At 42.7% G+C, this 16672-nt stretch overlaps 1 protein-coding gene across 5 annotated transcripts in view; it reads right to left on the bottom strand.

Annotated features, from left to right (window-relative positions):
- The window catches only part of LOC110527477 (cullin-9), a 67094-nt gene that overhangs the window by 31596 nt on the left and 18826 nt on the right, over nucleotides 1-16672 (bottom strand). For 3 of the 5 annotated variants that reach the window (XM_021608765.2, XM_021608792.2, XM_021608803.2), the window contains exons 15-23: nucleotides 11499-11589; nucleotides 4358-4529; nucleotides 3938-4043; nucleotides 3732-3827; nucleotides 3416-3591; nucleotides 3199-3332; nucleotides 2071-2256; nucleotides 1699-1728; nucleotides 195-328 (exon numbers count right to left, since the gene is read on the bottom strand). In XM_021608765.2, the coding sequence (XP_021464440.2) occupies nucleotides 195-328; nucleotides 1699-1728; nucleotides 2071-2256; nucleotides 3199-3332; nucleotides 3416-3591; nucleotides 3732-3827; nucleotides 3938-4043; nucleotides 4358-4529; nucleotides 11499-11589 (1125 nt within the window). The remainder of the gene's footprint in view (nucleotides 1-194; nucleotides 329-1698; nucleotides 1729-2070; nucleotides 2257-3198; nucleotides 3333-3415; nucleotides 3592-3731; nucleotides 3828-3937; nucleotides 4044-4357; nucleotides 4530-11498; nucleotides 11590-16672) is intronic. The other 2 variants (XM_021608776.2, XM_021608783.2) reach the window with 2 other exon arrangements.

Consider the following 16672-nt stretch of genomic DNA (forward strand, 5'->3'; position numbering starts at 1 on the left):
CATGGGTTGAGTAATCACTCTCAAGTAAAAAAAATGTTTTTAAGGAACTTAAATCCGGCATGAGAATCATTTACTGATGCCATCTTGACTTAAACTTTAGATCCGAATGACTATGCCTACTTACTTCAAGAACATTAGATCGGAGTAGGTTAATAATGGGCCTCAATGTTTTTAGAGAAGTAAGAGTGGCTAACCTGTCTCTGTACCACGCCCTGCCAACATAGTGCTATCCCTGCAATACTGCTGATGTTCTTCCCCTTCGGCTTGACAAAGTTGGAGGACGAAGAGGACACAGCAGCTGCATCTTTGTTCTTTCCCTCTTTGCCATCTGAAAGAAAATTACAAAATCAGTTATCTTCTAAGCAAAAGGTTTGAGAAATTCAAGGTAAAAATAAATACACTGCATATATTAAAGTATGTGGACAAATGACTGGATTCATCTATTTCAGCCACACCCGTTGCTGTCAGGTATATTAAATTGAGCACACAGCCATGCAACCTCCATAGACAAACATAGGCAGTAGAATGGCATTACTGAGGAGCTCAGTGACTTTCAACATGGCACCATCATAGGATGCCACCTTTCCAACAAGTCAGATTGTAAAATTTCTGCCCTGTTAGAGCTGCCCCGGTCAACTGTAAGTGCTGTTATTATGAAGTGAAAACATCTAGGAGCAACAACGGCTCAGCCGCAAAGTAGTAGGCCACACAAGCTCACAAAATGGGAACGCAGAGTGCTGAAGCACGTAGGGCGTAAAAATGGTCTGTTCTCGGTTGCAACACTCATTACAAAGTTCCAAACTGCTACTGGAAGAAGGAGCTTCAATGAAATGGGTTTCCATGGCCGAGCAGCTGCACAAAAGCCTAAGATCACTTTACGCAATGCCAAACGTCAGCTTGAGTGGTGTAAAGCTCACCGCCATTGGACTCTGGAGCAGCGGAAATGCATTCTCTGGAGTGATGAATCACGCTTCACCATCTGGCAGTCCGACGGACAAATCTGGGTTTAGAGGATGCCAGGAGAGCGCCACCTGACCCAATGCATAGTGCCAACTGTAAAGTTTGGTGGAGGAGGAATAATAGTCTCAGGCTGCTTTTCATGGTTCGGGCTAGGCCTCTTAGTTCCAGTGAAGGTAAATCTTAACGCCACAGCATACAATGACATTCTAGACAATTCTGTATTTCCAACTTTGTGGAAACAATTTGGGGAAGGGCCTTTCCTGTTCCACCATGACAATGCCCCGTGCACAAAGCGAGGTCCATACAAAAATTGCTTGTCGACATGGGCGACAAGTCTTCTACACCTAACATCAGTGCCCAACCTCACTAATGCTTGTGGCTGAATGGAAGCAAGTCGCCGCAGCAAAGTCCCTACATCTAGTGGAAAGCCTTCCCAGAAGAGTGGAGGCTGTTATAGCAACAAAGGGGGGACCAACTCCATATTAATTCTCATGATTTTGGAATTAGATGTTTGACAAGCAGGTGTCCACATACTTTTGGTCATGTAGCGGATGAAACTGCAGCCAAAAACAACTGAAAGAAACAAAGGAGTAACACATCGTCCTGATCATTTTCAATTCAAACTGGAGGGTTGCGTGTGGGGGGGAAAGTGGAACGTCTCAGTGATTAGTAATATAAAAATGGAGATGCTGGAAGAATAACTAAATGCAGTACATTAGCCTCTAAGCTCTTACTTACTCTTTAAAACTTTGCTTCGGTTGATACCTTCTGAAAACAAAAGAAATACGGAGGACGTGATGGGTTGTCGACCAAATATTATGAATAAAGTATCAATACCTTCGCATTTCCAAATATTGTACTACCATGCAAAATCTAGTCTTTAGTCTACTGAGATTTATTTGCAGCTCATTTTGATTAGCAATTCCTGTAGGATTTCCGCACCCAATTTTAGGGGCAATAATTGCCAAGATACTATTCAAACAGGTTGAGAGGCCCACATTTTGTCCCACTATGCCTAATGAAATATCAGTCACAGCTGGACAGAGAAAAGACTTCAGTGTTTATCAGAAGTAAAGAAGTGGTAGGGTATAGGGTTACAGGATTACTCACTGCATTTGATGGGCGGCTTGAGCTCCTCTGTGTTCACTCGGCTGGTATCCACATGGACCAGTAGGTGGGTGAGGCGACGGACGCGGGAGTTGAAGATGGCGGCCCGACTCTTGCAGCGCCTGGCTGACTCTGCGTTGTCCAGGTACTCAGTGAGTAACCAGGAGAGGGGACTGAGGACTTGGGTCTCTGTTAGGAGTGGAGGAGAAAAGCAAAAAGCAAACTCTGACAGAAAATCATCTTAGTTGATGAAAATGTATGGCTGACAGAACGTAGCTGAATTGCAGGAAGTGAGAGAGAGTGTGTTTCTCAAAATGCATACTACCGTGCTCTGAGCACGCAAATTGGTACATGGGATGGTCGGAGTATGATTCCAAATCAAAGTATGCGAAACGGAGCACGGAGGGCACTTGTCGAATGCTTACTCCATTTGAACATATTTTTAAGCATGCAACATAAAGTACGCACAGAAATATTACGCAACCATGTAAAAATTACACAAAATGTCATTATTTGAACTGTAGAGAGAAAATTAAATGTTGCATAGCAACATCTCATACGTTGCCTGACTACAATATTGTATCTTAATACGTTAATAAATAGATGCTGTGTTAATTTTGGCATGTTTACCTGCCCACAAAACCCACTGTAGTGTGTGTAGATCTTAAGCCCATAAACAGTCAATGGGGCTAACTGGCAATCTACTACTGTTAGTTAGCTAGCCAGATCGCCATGATGAATTGGTAGCTCCCTACCCACGAAAAATGTACATCTACCTTGCATAACATTTAGTTTTAGGTCATTTTTGCCTGTTTGGCTAGCTAGCTAGATTATTATGATTTCCATACAGCTAGCTGATAATTATGAAGTAAAACGTTTGCTTTGTGTATATCTGGTTTTGTCTCCATTGTTGCATTGTCCTGGCTGGAAGAAGGTTCAGTGAATGAGGAGGTGCAGTGTGAGGTTATACAGTAGTGGGAGTGCTTCTCAAATGTAATGTTTTATACGTTCTCCACACTCTCGTCCTCACAAAAACATACTCAGGATAACGTCCTCGGAGAATAAACTTGGCGCATGAGTGTGGCGTACGGTAGTATGCATATTGAGAAATCCAGAGACTCCGGAAGTTACCAGAGATGGTGATGCTCTGTACGATGGGGGTGATGAGGGCCTCCCAGCAAGTGCGTCCCAGAGCCTCCGCTGCTTCGGCATCGGGCAGGAAGCGGTCAGCAAACATCTGCTCATGTCGCAGAGCGCTGTTCAGTCTGCAGACACACACACCAGGCCAGGTTAGAGCAGTCTGGGGGTGAGTGCAGTTAGCACTAGTTTGTAGTAGAGAAAGGTTTACTTGTTGAAGAGCTGCAGCAGCTGGGCCTTGTCCTCAAGGATCTCCTGGCACCAGGTGTGGGCTTTGGTGGTGTAGAAGAGGTAGGTGCGACAGCAGAGCTGCTCCTTGAAAACGGGCCAGAAGGTGGGCTTGGGCCCCAACACCTCAAAACCGTGGACCCTCGTGTCGATGCCACCCTGGTGTGGAGAAAATGATGTTAATGCAGGTTCAACATTTTAAAGTAGACTCCCTGCTGACCAGGGTTGTGATCAATACCATTTCCGTTCAGGAAGTAAAATGCAATTGAAATTCCAATTTTCATGATGCCACAGCCCACCTGCTGACACCTCTTGATCCTGATCTGCACAATGGACCAGAAGCGGGTCATGTTCTCCAGTAACACAATGCGATTGGCTGACGGAGGCACATTGACCTGTAAATCACAGAGTTGGGGGAGAGGCTTAAACCTTAAAAAGACAAGATCATACATATAACCTACTTCCAAAGATTTTCCTACTCCTGCCTGCCTATACAGCTACTTACTGTGTTCAGCTCTGTGTTGATATTTGTGGGGTCGTCTCCTCCAAGTACTACAATGCGGGCAGGCATATAGCTGGAGTCTTCACTGGCCACAAGAACTGACAATTGCCTTGGTTTAACAAGAAAAGGAGAAAATGTGCTTACAGTAAGTGCCCAATTGTTACAGTAAGAAATAGAACAACTATGGATGCCATTGAAGTAAACGCAGCAGTTGTTTAAGATACAGCATGCAGTCTAGCATAATAATCCACAGCTGCAAGAACAAGGCAATAACACAAACATTTCGGTATACAGGCAAGGGAACAGTGAGCAACACAGGTGTGCTTCAATTTCAATTGTCTTTACATATTGTGCATAGATTTCAAGAGTAAACATTCCAACATTATAAACCCTCAGTATGGCCAAAGTGATGTGTGGACATACCTAATAGCCACCCCCTTGTGCATGTAGATGTTGATAAAATGGGAACCTGTGCAGCCATTGGACTCCCAGTAGGTTTTAGGGTTCTTGTCAGTGAGCTTGTTCGCTCGATGGTGATTAGAGGAAACCTCCACTTTCTCCCAGCACTTGTCCTCCTTGAGTTCCAAACTAGATCCTGTTGTTAACGGTCACAAGATGAACAGGACAGTTTAAGACAAATTGTACTTTAACTTTCAGAAGCTAAATAAAATCTTACGGGCTGATTAGGTCAAGTAAATACTCTACCAGTACTAGTAATGTATTTCTTGATTTTATGAAAACAGAATAAAAAAAAGGAATTATGATACATGATAATTTGATACATTTTGCAGGGCTCCAGACTGCAACCATTTTGTCACAACTGTATGTTCTGAATCAGACGGGCTATTCTAAAATGTTTCTCTAAATGTAATAGTGTACATAAAGATGAAGGCAACTTCATATCTATTGAACAAAAACAAAAATCAGGATTCTGGAGCTCTATTTTGAAAGTAAAATAACAAAAATAGCCATATTGTCAACCTATGACTTCCATCTCCAGGCCATTAGACTGCTATGCAGTCACCACTAACTAGCCGGCCCGCACAGTACCCTGCCCTGAACTTAGTCACTGTTACTAGCCGGCTACCACCCAGTAATGTACCCTGCACCTTAGACACTGCTGGCCTATGTACATAATATATTGAACACTGGTCACTTTAATAATCGTCACATACTGTATTATATAGTCTAGGATGATAATATCACTACTGCTGTACACATCTTTTCTATTTGGCATTTTATTAGGATCCCCATTAGATGTTGCAAAAGCAGCAGCTACCCTTCCTGGGTCCACACAAAACATGACATAATACAGAACATTAATAGACAAGAACAGCTCAAGGATAGAACTACATAACAAAAAAATATTTTTAAAAAAAAGGCACATGTAGCCTACATATCAATACATACACAATCTATTTAGGTCAAATAGGGGAGAGGCGTTGTGCCGTGAGGTGTTCCTTTATCTGTTTTTTGAAACCAGGTTTGCTGTTTAATTGAGCAATATGAGATGTAACTTAGTTCCACGCAATAACGGCTCTAAATAATACTGTATGCTTTCTTGAATTTGTTGTGGATTTGCGAAATGTGAAAAGACCCCTGGTGGCATGTCTGGTGGGGTTAGTGTGTGTGTCAGAGCTGTGTGTAAGTTGACTATGTAAACAATTTTGGATTTTCAAAAATTGTTTCAACTCTCAGATGCAGCTTAACTAGGTCTTTCCTTGCAGCACTCGACTTATCAAGATAAGACAAAACTAGAGCCTACAGGATTTACTGTTTGGTATGTGGTGTCAAAAAAGCAGAGCATCTCTTTATTACAGACCGACCTCTCCCAATCTTTATAATCATTGAATCTGTGTTGACCATGACAGTCCACAATCTAAAACGTAACACCAAGTAATTTAGTCTCCTCAACTTGTTCAGCCACACCATTCATTGCCAGAAATACAAAATTCAAACTTGCACCGCTTTTCTTTCATTATAGTTTTTTTTATGCATGAATAACTGTTCGTTGTTGGCATTTCCTGCCTAAGTCTGCCCACTTTGTCAATTAAGTAATCATACAAATAATTGGCAAGATCAAATGGTTTTGTGATCGGATTCGATAAAAGATGGAGTTGAATTTGTCTTTCTGCCCATAACTTCCTGTTTGGCCCTGTCCGGGGGTGTCCTCGGATGGGACCACAGTGTCTCCTGACCCATCCTGTCTCAGCCTCCAGTATTTATGCTGCAGTAGTTTATGTGTCGGGGGGCTGGGGTCAGTTTGTTATATCTGGAGTACTTCTCCTGTCCTATTCGGTGTCCTGTGTGAATCTAAGTGTGCGTTCTCTAATTCTCTCCTTCTCTCTTTCTTTCTCTCTCTCGGAGGACCTGAGCCCTAGGACCATGCCCCAGGACTACCAGACATGATGACTCCTTGCTGTCCCCAGTCCACCTGGACATGCTGCTGCTCCAGTTTCAACTGTTCTGCCTTATTATTATTCGACCATGCTGGTCATTTATGAACATTTGAACATCTTGGCCATGTTCTGTTATAATCTCCACCCGGCACAGCCAGAAGAGGACTGGCCATCCCACATATGCTCTCTCTAATTCTCTCTTTCTTTCTCTCTCTCTCTCAGAGGACCTGAGCCCTAGGACCATGCCCCAGGAATACCTGACATGATGACTCCTTGCTGTCCCCAGTCCACCTGACTGTGCTGCTGCTCTAGTTTCAACTGTTCTGCCTTATTATTATTCGACCATGCTGGTCATTTATGAACATTTGAACATCTTGGCCATGTTCTGTTATAATCTCCACCCGGCACAGCCAGAAGAGGACTGGCCACCCCACATAGCCTGGTTCCTCTCTAGGTTTCTTCCTAGGTTTTGGCCTTTATAGGGAGTTTTTCCTAGCCACCGTGCTTCTACACCTGCATTGCTTGCTGTTTGGGGTTTTAGGCTGAGTTTCTGTACAGCACTTTGAGATATCAGCTGATGTACGAAGGGCTTTATAAATACATTTGAACTTAATTTAAAGTACTTTTATCTCAATCATTCTTTATATCATTGATCTTGGCTTCATTAAAAAAAAAAAAAAGATTGGAGTTTAGTCACATCATTTCTCAATTTTCAGAAAGCCAGACTTATTAGCCACACCTTCTGTTCCACGATCTCTTTCAACCATACAGTTTTTCAATTCCTCAATCCATGGAGCCTTAACAGTTAACAGTCTTAAATAAACAGGTGCATGTTTATCAATAATTGAAAGATGCAATTTCATAAATTCATCAAATGCAGCGTCTTGATTCTCCTTATTAATCAAATTAGACCAACAAATATTTTTTACATCACCCACATAAGAATCAGAGCAAAATCTTTTGAATGATCTCTTATATACTATTTTAGGCCAAGCTTTTGGAACTTTGGCTTTCCTGGATATAGCCATAATATTGTGATCACTGCATCCAATGGGTACGGATACAGCTTTAGATCAAAGTTCTACAGTATTAGTAAAAATGTGATCGATACATTTGGATAATCTTGACCCTGTAGTATTTGTAAACACCCTGGTACAGTAGGTTGATTAATAACCTGAACCAGATTACAGGCACTGGTTACAGTGAGAAGCTTCCTATTGAGCGGACAAGCTTGATGAAAACCAGTCAATATTCAGGTCCCCAAGAAAATAGACATCTATTTACATCACATACACTATCAAACATTTCACACATATTATTGAGATACTGACTGTTAGCACTTGGTGGCCTATAGAAACACCCCAAAAGAAAAGGCTTCAGATGTGGTTGCTGGTTCACTTGGCACAACACTTCAGATAAGATCTTCTCTAAGCATTACAAGGAAATAGCTCTGAATATATACAGCAACACCTCCCGCATAAGCGTTTGTCTCTTATATAGATGTTATATTCTTGTATTGCTACTGCTGTTTCATCAACTGAATGACCTAAATGAGTCTCAGAAATGGTTAACATTTGAATATTATCTGATGTTATTTTTTTATTTTACCAGGAAAGTCAGTTAAGAACAAATTCTTATTTTCAATGACGGCCTAGGAACAGTGGGATTCGAACTTGCAACCTTCCTGTTATTAATTTCATTAACCTTATTTCTAAGGCTACATGTGTTAATCTTTTTTTTTACCCCTTTTTCTCCCCAATTTTGTGGTATCCAATTGTTGTAGTAGCTACTATCCTGTCTCATCACTACAACTCCCGTACGGGCTCGGGTAGGAGACGAAGGTTGAAAGTCATGCGTCTTCCGATACACAACCCAACCAAGACGCACTGCTTCTTAACACAGCGCGCATCCAACCCGGAAACCAGCCGCACCAATGTGTCGGAGGAAACACTGTGCACCCGGCAACCTTGGTTAACGCGTACTGCGCCCGGCCCGCCACAGGAGTCACTGGTGCGCGATGAGACAAGGATATCCCCTACCGGCCAAACCTTCCCTAACCCGGACGACGCTAGGCCAATTGTGCGTCGCCCCACGGACCTCCCGGTCGCGGCCGGTTCCGACAGAGCCTGGGCGCAAACCCAGAGTCTCTGGTGGCACAGCAGTACAGCACCCTTAACCACTGCACCACCCGGGAGGCCAATATGGGCTATTTTCAGCCCTTTCCTGGGTAGCTTACCAGAGATCGACATAATATGGAAAAGAGCAAACAAAGCAAGAGAAAAAAATATATTAATTCAGCGCTCCATTAAATCAATTGGTGTGTGTGTTGCGGGGTTGAAGCCAAGCCTGTTGGTTTGTAGCTATCTCGTCCTTTCCAGGCTGGAGGAATGGGCCAAAATACCAGCAACAGTGTGTGAAAATCTTGTGAAGACTTACAGAAAACGTTTGACCTCTGTCATTGCCAACAAAGGGTATATAACAAAGTATTGAGATATACTTTTGGTATTGACCAAATACTTATTTTCCACCATAATTTGCAAATAAATTCATAAAAAATCCTACAATGTGATTTTCTGGATTTTTTTCTTCTCATTTTGTCTGTCATAGTTGAAGTGTACCTAGTGTACCTGAGAACTTGCACAATTGGTGGCTGACTAAATACTTTTTTGCCCCACTGTATATTTATTTTAATATTATTAACCTTTATTTAACAAATTGTGCGCCACCCTATGGGACTCCCAATCACGGCTGGATGTGATACAGCCTGGATTCAAACAAGGGAATGTAATGACGCCTCTTGCACTGAGGTGCAGTGCCTTAGACCGCTGCGCGACTCAGGAGCCCGAATTTGTTTGAATTGTTCTGTTTTAGTGCACTGCTGTAGCTAGAATCTTTGAAATGTTGATTTAATCTTTATTTAACTAGGCAAATCAGTTAAGAATACATTCTTATTTACAACGACAGCTTAGGAACAGTGGGTTAGCTGACTTGTTCAGGGGCAGAATGACAGATTTTTACCTTGTCAACTCTGGGATTCAATCTAGCAACCTTTCAGTTACTGGCCCAACGCTCTAACCACTAGGCTAACTGCCGCCCCAAACATAAATAGAAACATAAGCATATCGCTGCACCTGCAATAACATCTGCAAAATGTGTAAGCGACCAATAAAATGATTCGATTTTGATTTGATAATCACTGGATTAACTTACAGTGCCTTGCGAAAGTATTCGGCCCCCTTGAACTTTGCGACCTTTTGCCACATTTCAGGCTTCAAACATAAAGATATAAAACTGTATTTTTTTGTGAAGAATCAACAACAAGTGGGACACAATCATGAAGTGGAACGACATTTATTGGATATTTCAAACTTTTTTAACAAATCAAAAACTGAAAAATTGGGCGTGCAAAATTATTCAGCCCCCTTAAGTTAATACTTTGTAGCTCCACCTTTTGCTGCGATTACAGCTGTAAGTCGCTTGGGGTATGTCTCTATCAGTTTTGCACATCGAGAGACTGACATTTTTTCCCATTCCTCCTTGCAAAACAGCTCGAGCTCAGTGAGGTTGGATGGAGAGCATTTGTGAACAGCAGTTTTCAGTTCTTTCCACATATTCTCGATTGGATTCAGGTCTGGACTTTGACTTGGCCATTCTAACACCTGGATATGTTTATTTTTGAACCATTCCAATGTAGATCTCCGTCCCAGTCTCAGGTCTTTTGCAGACTCCATCAGGTTTTCTTCCAGAATGGTCCTGTATTTGGCTCCATCCATCTTCCCAACAATTTTAACCATCTTCCCTGTCCCTGCTGAAGAAAAGCAGGCCCAAACCATGATGCTGCCACCACCATGTTTGACAGTGGGTATGGTGTGTTCAGGGTGATGAGCTGTGTTGCTTTTACGCCAAACATAACGTTTTGCATTGTTGCCAAAAAGTTCAATTTTGGTTTCATCTGACCAGAGCACCTTTTTCCACATGTTTGGTGTGTCTCCCAGGTGGCTTGTGGCATACTTTAAACAACACTTTTTATGGATATCTTTAAGAAATGGCTTTCTTCTTGCCACTCTTCCATAAAGGCCAGATTTGTGCAATATACGACTGATTGTTGTCCTATGGACAGAGTCTCCCACCTCAGCTGTAGATCTCTGCAGTTCATCCAGAGTGATCATGGGCCTCTTGGCTGCATCTCTGATCAGTCTTCTCCTTGTATGAGCTGAAAGTTTAGAGGGACGGCCAGGTCTTGGTAGATTTGCAGTGGTCTGATACTCCTTCCATTTCAATATTATCGCTTGCACAGTACTCCTTGGGATGTTTAAAGCTTGGGAAATCTTTTTGTATCCAAATCCGGCTTTAAACTTCTTCACAACAGTATCTCGGACCTGCCTGGTGTGTTCCTTGTTCTTCATGATGCTCTCTGCGCTTTTAACGGACCTCTGAGACTACCACAGTGCAAGTGCATTTATACGGAGACTTGATTACAGACAGGTGGATTGTATTTATCATCATTAGTCATTTAGGTCAACATTGGATCATTCAGAGATCCTCACTGAACTTCTGGAGAGAGTTTGCTGCACTGAAAGTAAAGGGGCTGAATAATTTTGCACGCCCAATTTTTCAGTTTTTGATTTGTTAAACAAGTTTGAAATTTCCAATAAATGTCGTTCCACTTCATGATTGTGTCCCACTTGTTGTTGATTCTTCACAAAAAAATACAGTTTTATATCTTTATGTTTGAAGCCTGAAATGTAGCAAAAGGTCGCAAAGTTCAAGGGGGCCGAATACTTTCGCAAGGCACTGTATTTATTGAATACCATCTCAGTGGTCTATTAAATCAAATCAAATGTATTTATATAGCCCTTCTTACATCAGCTGATATATCAAAGCGCTGTACAGAAACCCAGCCTAAAACCCTAAACAGCAAGCAATGCAGGTGTATTACACTTCTTAATAAAGCATTGTGGATTACGTTAGAATTACTTTAAAATATAACTACTTTTTTTGTGCCACTGAAATTATACTATTTTTTGGGGGTGCAATCAAATCATGGGATGGTGCCACCAACTGAAGAAGTTAGGGGAAATGTTAGTTTGGAGCCCTGATTTTGGCACCATTTCTTTGCGTGTCTGGTATTAGCTGTGCTTTGAGTCAGCTAAAAGTAAATATACCTTGGCACAGATTGTGCAGAAAGACGTCAAAGAAGGGGATGTTGATTGGCTGGTGGCTTCGCCGATGCTCCTCTATTTGGCCCAACACCATCTGTATTTGGTTAGAAAGGACAGCACGGGTTACAAATGAGCTATTAGCAACAGAGTGGCATGACACTTGCAAGCCAAAATGTGACATCCCTATTGAAGTCACACTTCTAAAAACAACAAGTAAAAATATAGCAGCGAGCAGCAATGAACTGGGTTCACAGGATGACAAAGGACACAAGATAATTTGGATAACAAAGCAAGCACTATCATGTACGAACTATCATCCTTTATGTTCATTCATGAGTCTAAATACAACATCTGGAGTGAATCTGATATGGTTCATGAAGATGTTTGCAGATGATTGAGCATTAGTGTTACATACGCAAAGAATGAGTTAATAGTTTTCTTCCAGATTCAGTGTGGTTAATCTTAGAGATGTCCATGATAGCGATTGAAGTAAATCCACCGTGAAGTGGATTTACAGTGATTTAAATGTACAAGTAAAACCAGATTTTTGATTTGTCTATAATCTGCCAGCCATATTTTGACCAATCCATTAGCTTTTCTCAAACTAAGTTAAAACATACAGTTGAAGTCAGAAGGTTACATACACCTTAGTCAAATACATTTAAGCTCAGTTTTTCACAACTCGACATAGAGAGAATGATTTATTTCAGCGTTTATTTCTTTCATCACATTCCCAGTACACTCAATTAGTATTTGGTAGCATTGCCTTTAAAATTGTTTAACTTGGGTCAAACGTTTTGGGTAGCCTTCCACAAGCTTTCCACAATAAGTTGGGTGAATTTTAGCCCATTCCTCCTGACAGAACGTGTGTAACTGAGTCAGGTTTGTAGGCCTCCTTGCTCGCACACGCTTTTTCAGTTCTGCCCACAAATGTTCTATAGAATTGAGGTCAGAGCTTTGTGATGGCCACTCCAATACCTTGACTTTGTTGTCCTTAAGCCATTTTGCCACAACTTTGGAAGTATGCTTGGGGTCATTGTCCATTTGGAACACCCATTTGCGACTGAGCTTTAACTTCCTGACTGATGTCTTGAGATGTTGCTTCAATATATCCACATCATTTTACTTTCTCATTTTGCCATCTATTTTGTGAAGTGCACCAGTCCCTCTTGCAGCAAAACACCCCACAACATGATGCTGCCACCCCCTTGCTTCAAGGTTGGGATGGCGTTCTTCGGCTTGCAAGCATCCCCCTTTTTACTCCAAACATAACGATGGTCATTATGGCCAAACAGTTCTATTTTTGTTTCATCAGACCAGAGGACATTTCTCCAAAAAGTACAATCTTTGTCCTCATGTGCAGTTGCAAACCCTAGTCTGGCTTTTTATGGCGGTTTTGGAGCAGTGGCTTCTTCCTTCTTCCTGCTCCGATCCCGGAGCAAACATCAATTATTCCAGAGCTAACCAGCTGAAGAGTTCCATCAGCCACTCCTGGACTACAATCACCTATCCGGACCTGTTTTACTGCCGATACGGAGCCCCACCAGGCCTTCCCGACTGGACTACCGACGTTATCTGCCCGAGGGAGTTATCCAACTGGCCCCTCCGTCGCAACGTTACCTGAAAGCCCATCTGCGGCCCACTAATCGTTAGCAGTCTTATCGGCTGCTATCTGAATAGGTCTATCGGACAATTTTTCTTGGGTCACTATAACTATTTTGCCAATTGGATTGATCCCCTCTACCACACGGAACCCCACTAATCTATCGATGGAAACGCACAAGGTGGCTAAAAACAGACCTCCATCCTATGCTATCTTGCTACCGATGGCCTGGCTAGTTGTGTGAATCGCCGTTACCCCAACCAACCTCACTACTCACTGGACCCTTATGATCACTCGACTAAGCATGCCTCTCCTTAATGTTAATATGCCTTGTCCATTGCTGTTCTGGTTAGTGTTTAGTGGCTTATTTCACTGTAGAGCCACTATCCCTGCTCATTATACCTTATCCAACATTTCAGTTCCACCACCCACACATGCGATGACATCACCTGGTTTCAATTACGTTTCTAGAGACAATATCTCTCTCATCACTCAATACCTAGGTTGACCTGCAATGTATTCACATCCTACCATACCTTTGTCTGTACATTACCTTGAAGCTATTTTATCGCCCCCAGAATCTTCCTTTTACTCTCGGTTCCGGACGTTCTAGACCAGGGGTGTCAAACTCAAATACCCAGTGGGCCAAAATGTAAAACCTGAACAAAGTCACGGGCCAACATTGAACAAATTAACCTTTTAATATGGACCCAAACAAGTTTTGCTTTAACATTGAATATGGAACAAGCATCGCTTATTACCATACAATATATAATTTAATAGCGGAGACATGCAAAATCAAATTTCAAATGAAAAAACACATCAATGGCATTCATTTATTAAATAAATAAAATTTAAATAAAAATTGTATGCCTCTTTTCTATTTGCAGCCTTCTGATTTAAATACCAAAATAAACTTTTTCCACTGGCTAATAATTTTACAAATAAAATGATAATAAATCAATCAACCATTCAAGCCCATGCCTTGTAGCAAGAAAAAGTGCATAAAGAAAACGTTAATTATTGCACACTGGTCTAATCTGATGTGCCCAAGCCAGATACCTGGCATCTCTTCTTGGATGCTAGTTCATCAATGTCTGGGCTCAAGCTCTGAGCTAAAGAAATCCTCAGTATCGAGCGAAGATGTTCATCAGTCAGACGTCTCCTGTGAGTTGTTTTGGTCATCTTCATCGAGGAGAAAAGTTGCTCGCATAGATAAGTGCTGCCGAACATGGAGAGCATCTGAGCAGCTTGGGTGCGGAGCTGAGGCATTGTGTCAGGGATGAACCGTGGAAACTGTGCGGCGCCCACAGCATCATACTTTGACTTCAGCGTGTCGTTGCACTGGAGTTCAATCAGCTCCATTTGGATGTTGGTTGGTGCATTTTCCACATCAACTGCGAAGGGATTACTAAGCAGTTCAAACTTGCATTTCTGGGCATCGAAGTCGGCAAATCGTCGGCTAAACTCAGCGGCGAGAACACTGAGTTTTTCAGCAAACTGTGCGCATGGGAACACGGCGGTAGAGATCTGCGCTTTTATGGATTGGCAGCAGGGAAAATGGCAAGGGTTTCCTTGCAGCATCTGATTCTCCCACAGGCACAGTTTAGTTTTGAAGGCCCTCACTGCAGCGTACATGTCTGTGATGATGCGCCCCCGCCCCTGATGCTGCAGGTTCAGCGCATCGAGATGGCTCGAGATGTCACAGAGAAAGGCCAGCTCACACAGGAACTTTTGCTCCCGGAGCTCTGCTGTATCCTTCCCTTTGGTTTCCAGGAATTGACATATTTCCTCACGCAGCTCAAAACATCTGTTCAGTACTTTTCCTCTGCTTAGCCATCTCACCTCTGTGTGATACGGCACGTCTGCGTATTCCGAACCACACTCCTCCAGAAAAGATTTAAACTGGCGGTGATTTAGACCTTTGGCTCTTATAAAGTTAACTACCTGTGTTACTGTGGTCATAACATGTTCCATCTTTAGGGCTTTGGCACACAGTGCTTCCTGATGTATGATGCAGTGGTAAACAGTTAGCTCACCTGCACAGTTCTCTTCCCGCATCTTCTCCCGAACCATGCCCACCAGTCCACTCTTTTTACCGCACATCGCTGGCGCACCATCTGTCGTTAATCCAACGAGTTTATCCGACGGCAGCTTTATTTCAGTTACACATTTGGAAACCTCCTCAAAGATTTCCTTTCCTGTGGTTGTGCCATGCATTGATTTGAATCCTAATAGCTCCTCCGTAACACACAGATTTGAGTCCACTCCACGGATGAAGACTGACAGCTGAGCAGTATCAGATGCGTCGCAGCTCTCATCCACAGCGAGGGAGAACGCAACAAAATCTTTTCCCTTTTCCATCAGCTGGTCATACAGATTGGTGGCAAGATCACATGTGTGATCAGCTACTGTGTTCCTGCTCAGGCTCACGTTTGAAAATGCTTGTTTTTTCTCTGGGCATACGAGGTCACAAACCTTCATCATGCACTTTTTCATGAACTCTCCCTCATTAAAGGGCCGGGCTGATTTTGCGATCTCTGCTGCCACTATATAACTAGCCTTTACAGCAGCCTCGCTTTGTGATGTGGCTTTTTTAAACATATTCTGTTGTGAAACCAAACTTCTTTTCATCTCCTCTACTTTCTGGCTCCTTTGAGTCATGTCCAGGTCCTTGTATTTGTCATGGTGTTTCGTTTCATAGTGTCGTCTAATGTTGTACTCCTTACTTACAGCCACGTTGACTCCACAAACAAGACAAACAGGTTTGTCTTTTACATATGTAAACAGATATTCTGCCTCCCACTTGTCCAGAAAGCTCCTGTTTTCTGCCTTTCTTTTCGCCATTTTTGGGAAGGGTTAGCTCGCTGACAGTTGTAGCGTCTATGTTGCTATGACTACTGTCACAGAGGAGAGAGCGTTTCTGGGTCCTGTCCTGATTGGCGCGCGAAAACAGCAGAGCATTATGGGATTCGTAGTATTAGTGGTGAATGCGCTGTATAATACCGGCGGGCCAGCTCTAGTAGTAATTTGGTATTGTCTCGCGGGCCAAATATAATTACCCCGCGGGCCAAATTTGGCCCACGGGCCAGAGTTTGACACCCATGTTCAAGACGAACAATTCTCGTAGCTTTTAGCCGTACCCTTATCCTACTCTGTTCCTCTGGTGATGTAGAGGTGAATCCAGGCCCTGCCGTGCCTAGCTCCACTCCTATTCCCCAGGCGCTCTCTTTTGATGACATCTGGAACCGTAATAGCCTTGGTTTCATGCATGTTAATATTAGAAGCCTCCTCCCTAAGTTTGTTTTATTCACTGCTTTAGCACACTGCCAACCCGGATGTTCTAGCAGTGTCTGAATCCTGGCTTAGGAAGACCACCAAAAACCCTGGAAGAGTTCTGTCCTACTATCCAGGTCTGTACCCAAACAATTTGAACTTCTACTTTTAAAAATCACCACTCTAAAAACAAGTCTCTCACCGTTGCCGCCTGCTATAGACCACTCTCTGCCCCCAGCTGTGCTCTGGACACCATATGTGAACTGATTGCCCCCCATCAATCTTCAGAGCTCGTGCT

This window comes from Oncorhynchus mykiss, chromosome 1, assembly GCF_013265735.2.
Source record: "Oncorhynchus mykiss isolate Arlee chromosome 1, USDA_OmykA_1.1, whole genome shotgun sequence".
Taxonomy (NCBI): domain Eukaryota; kingdom Metazoa; phylum Chordata; class Actinopteri; order Salmoniformes; family Salmonidae; genus Oncorhynchus; species Oncorhynchus mykiss.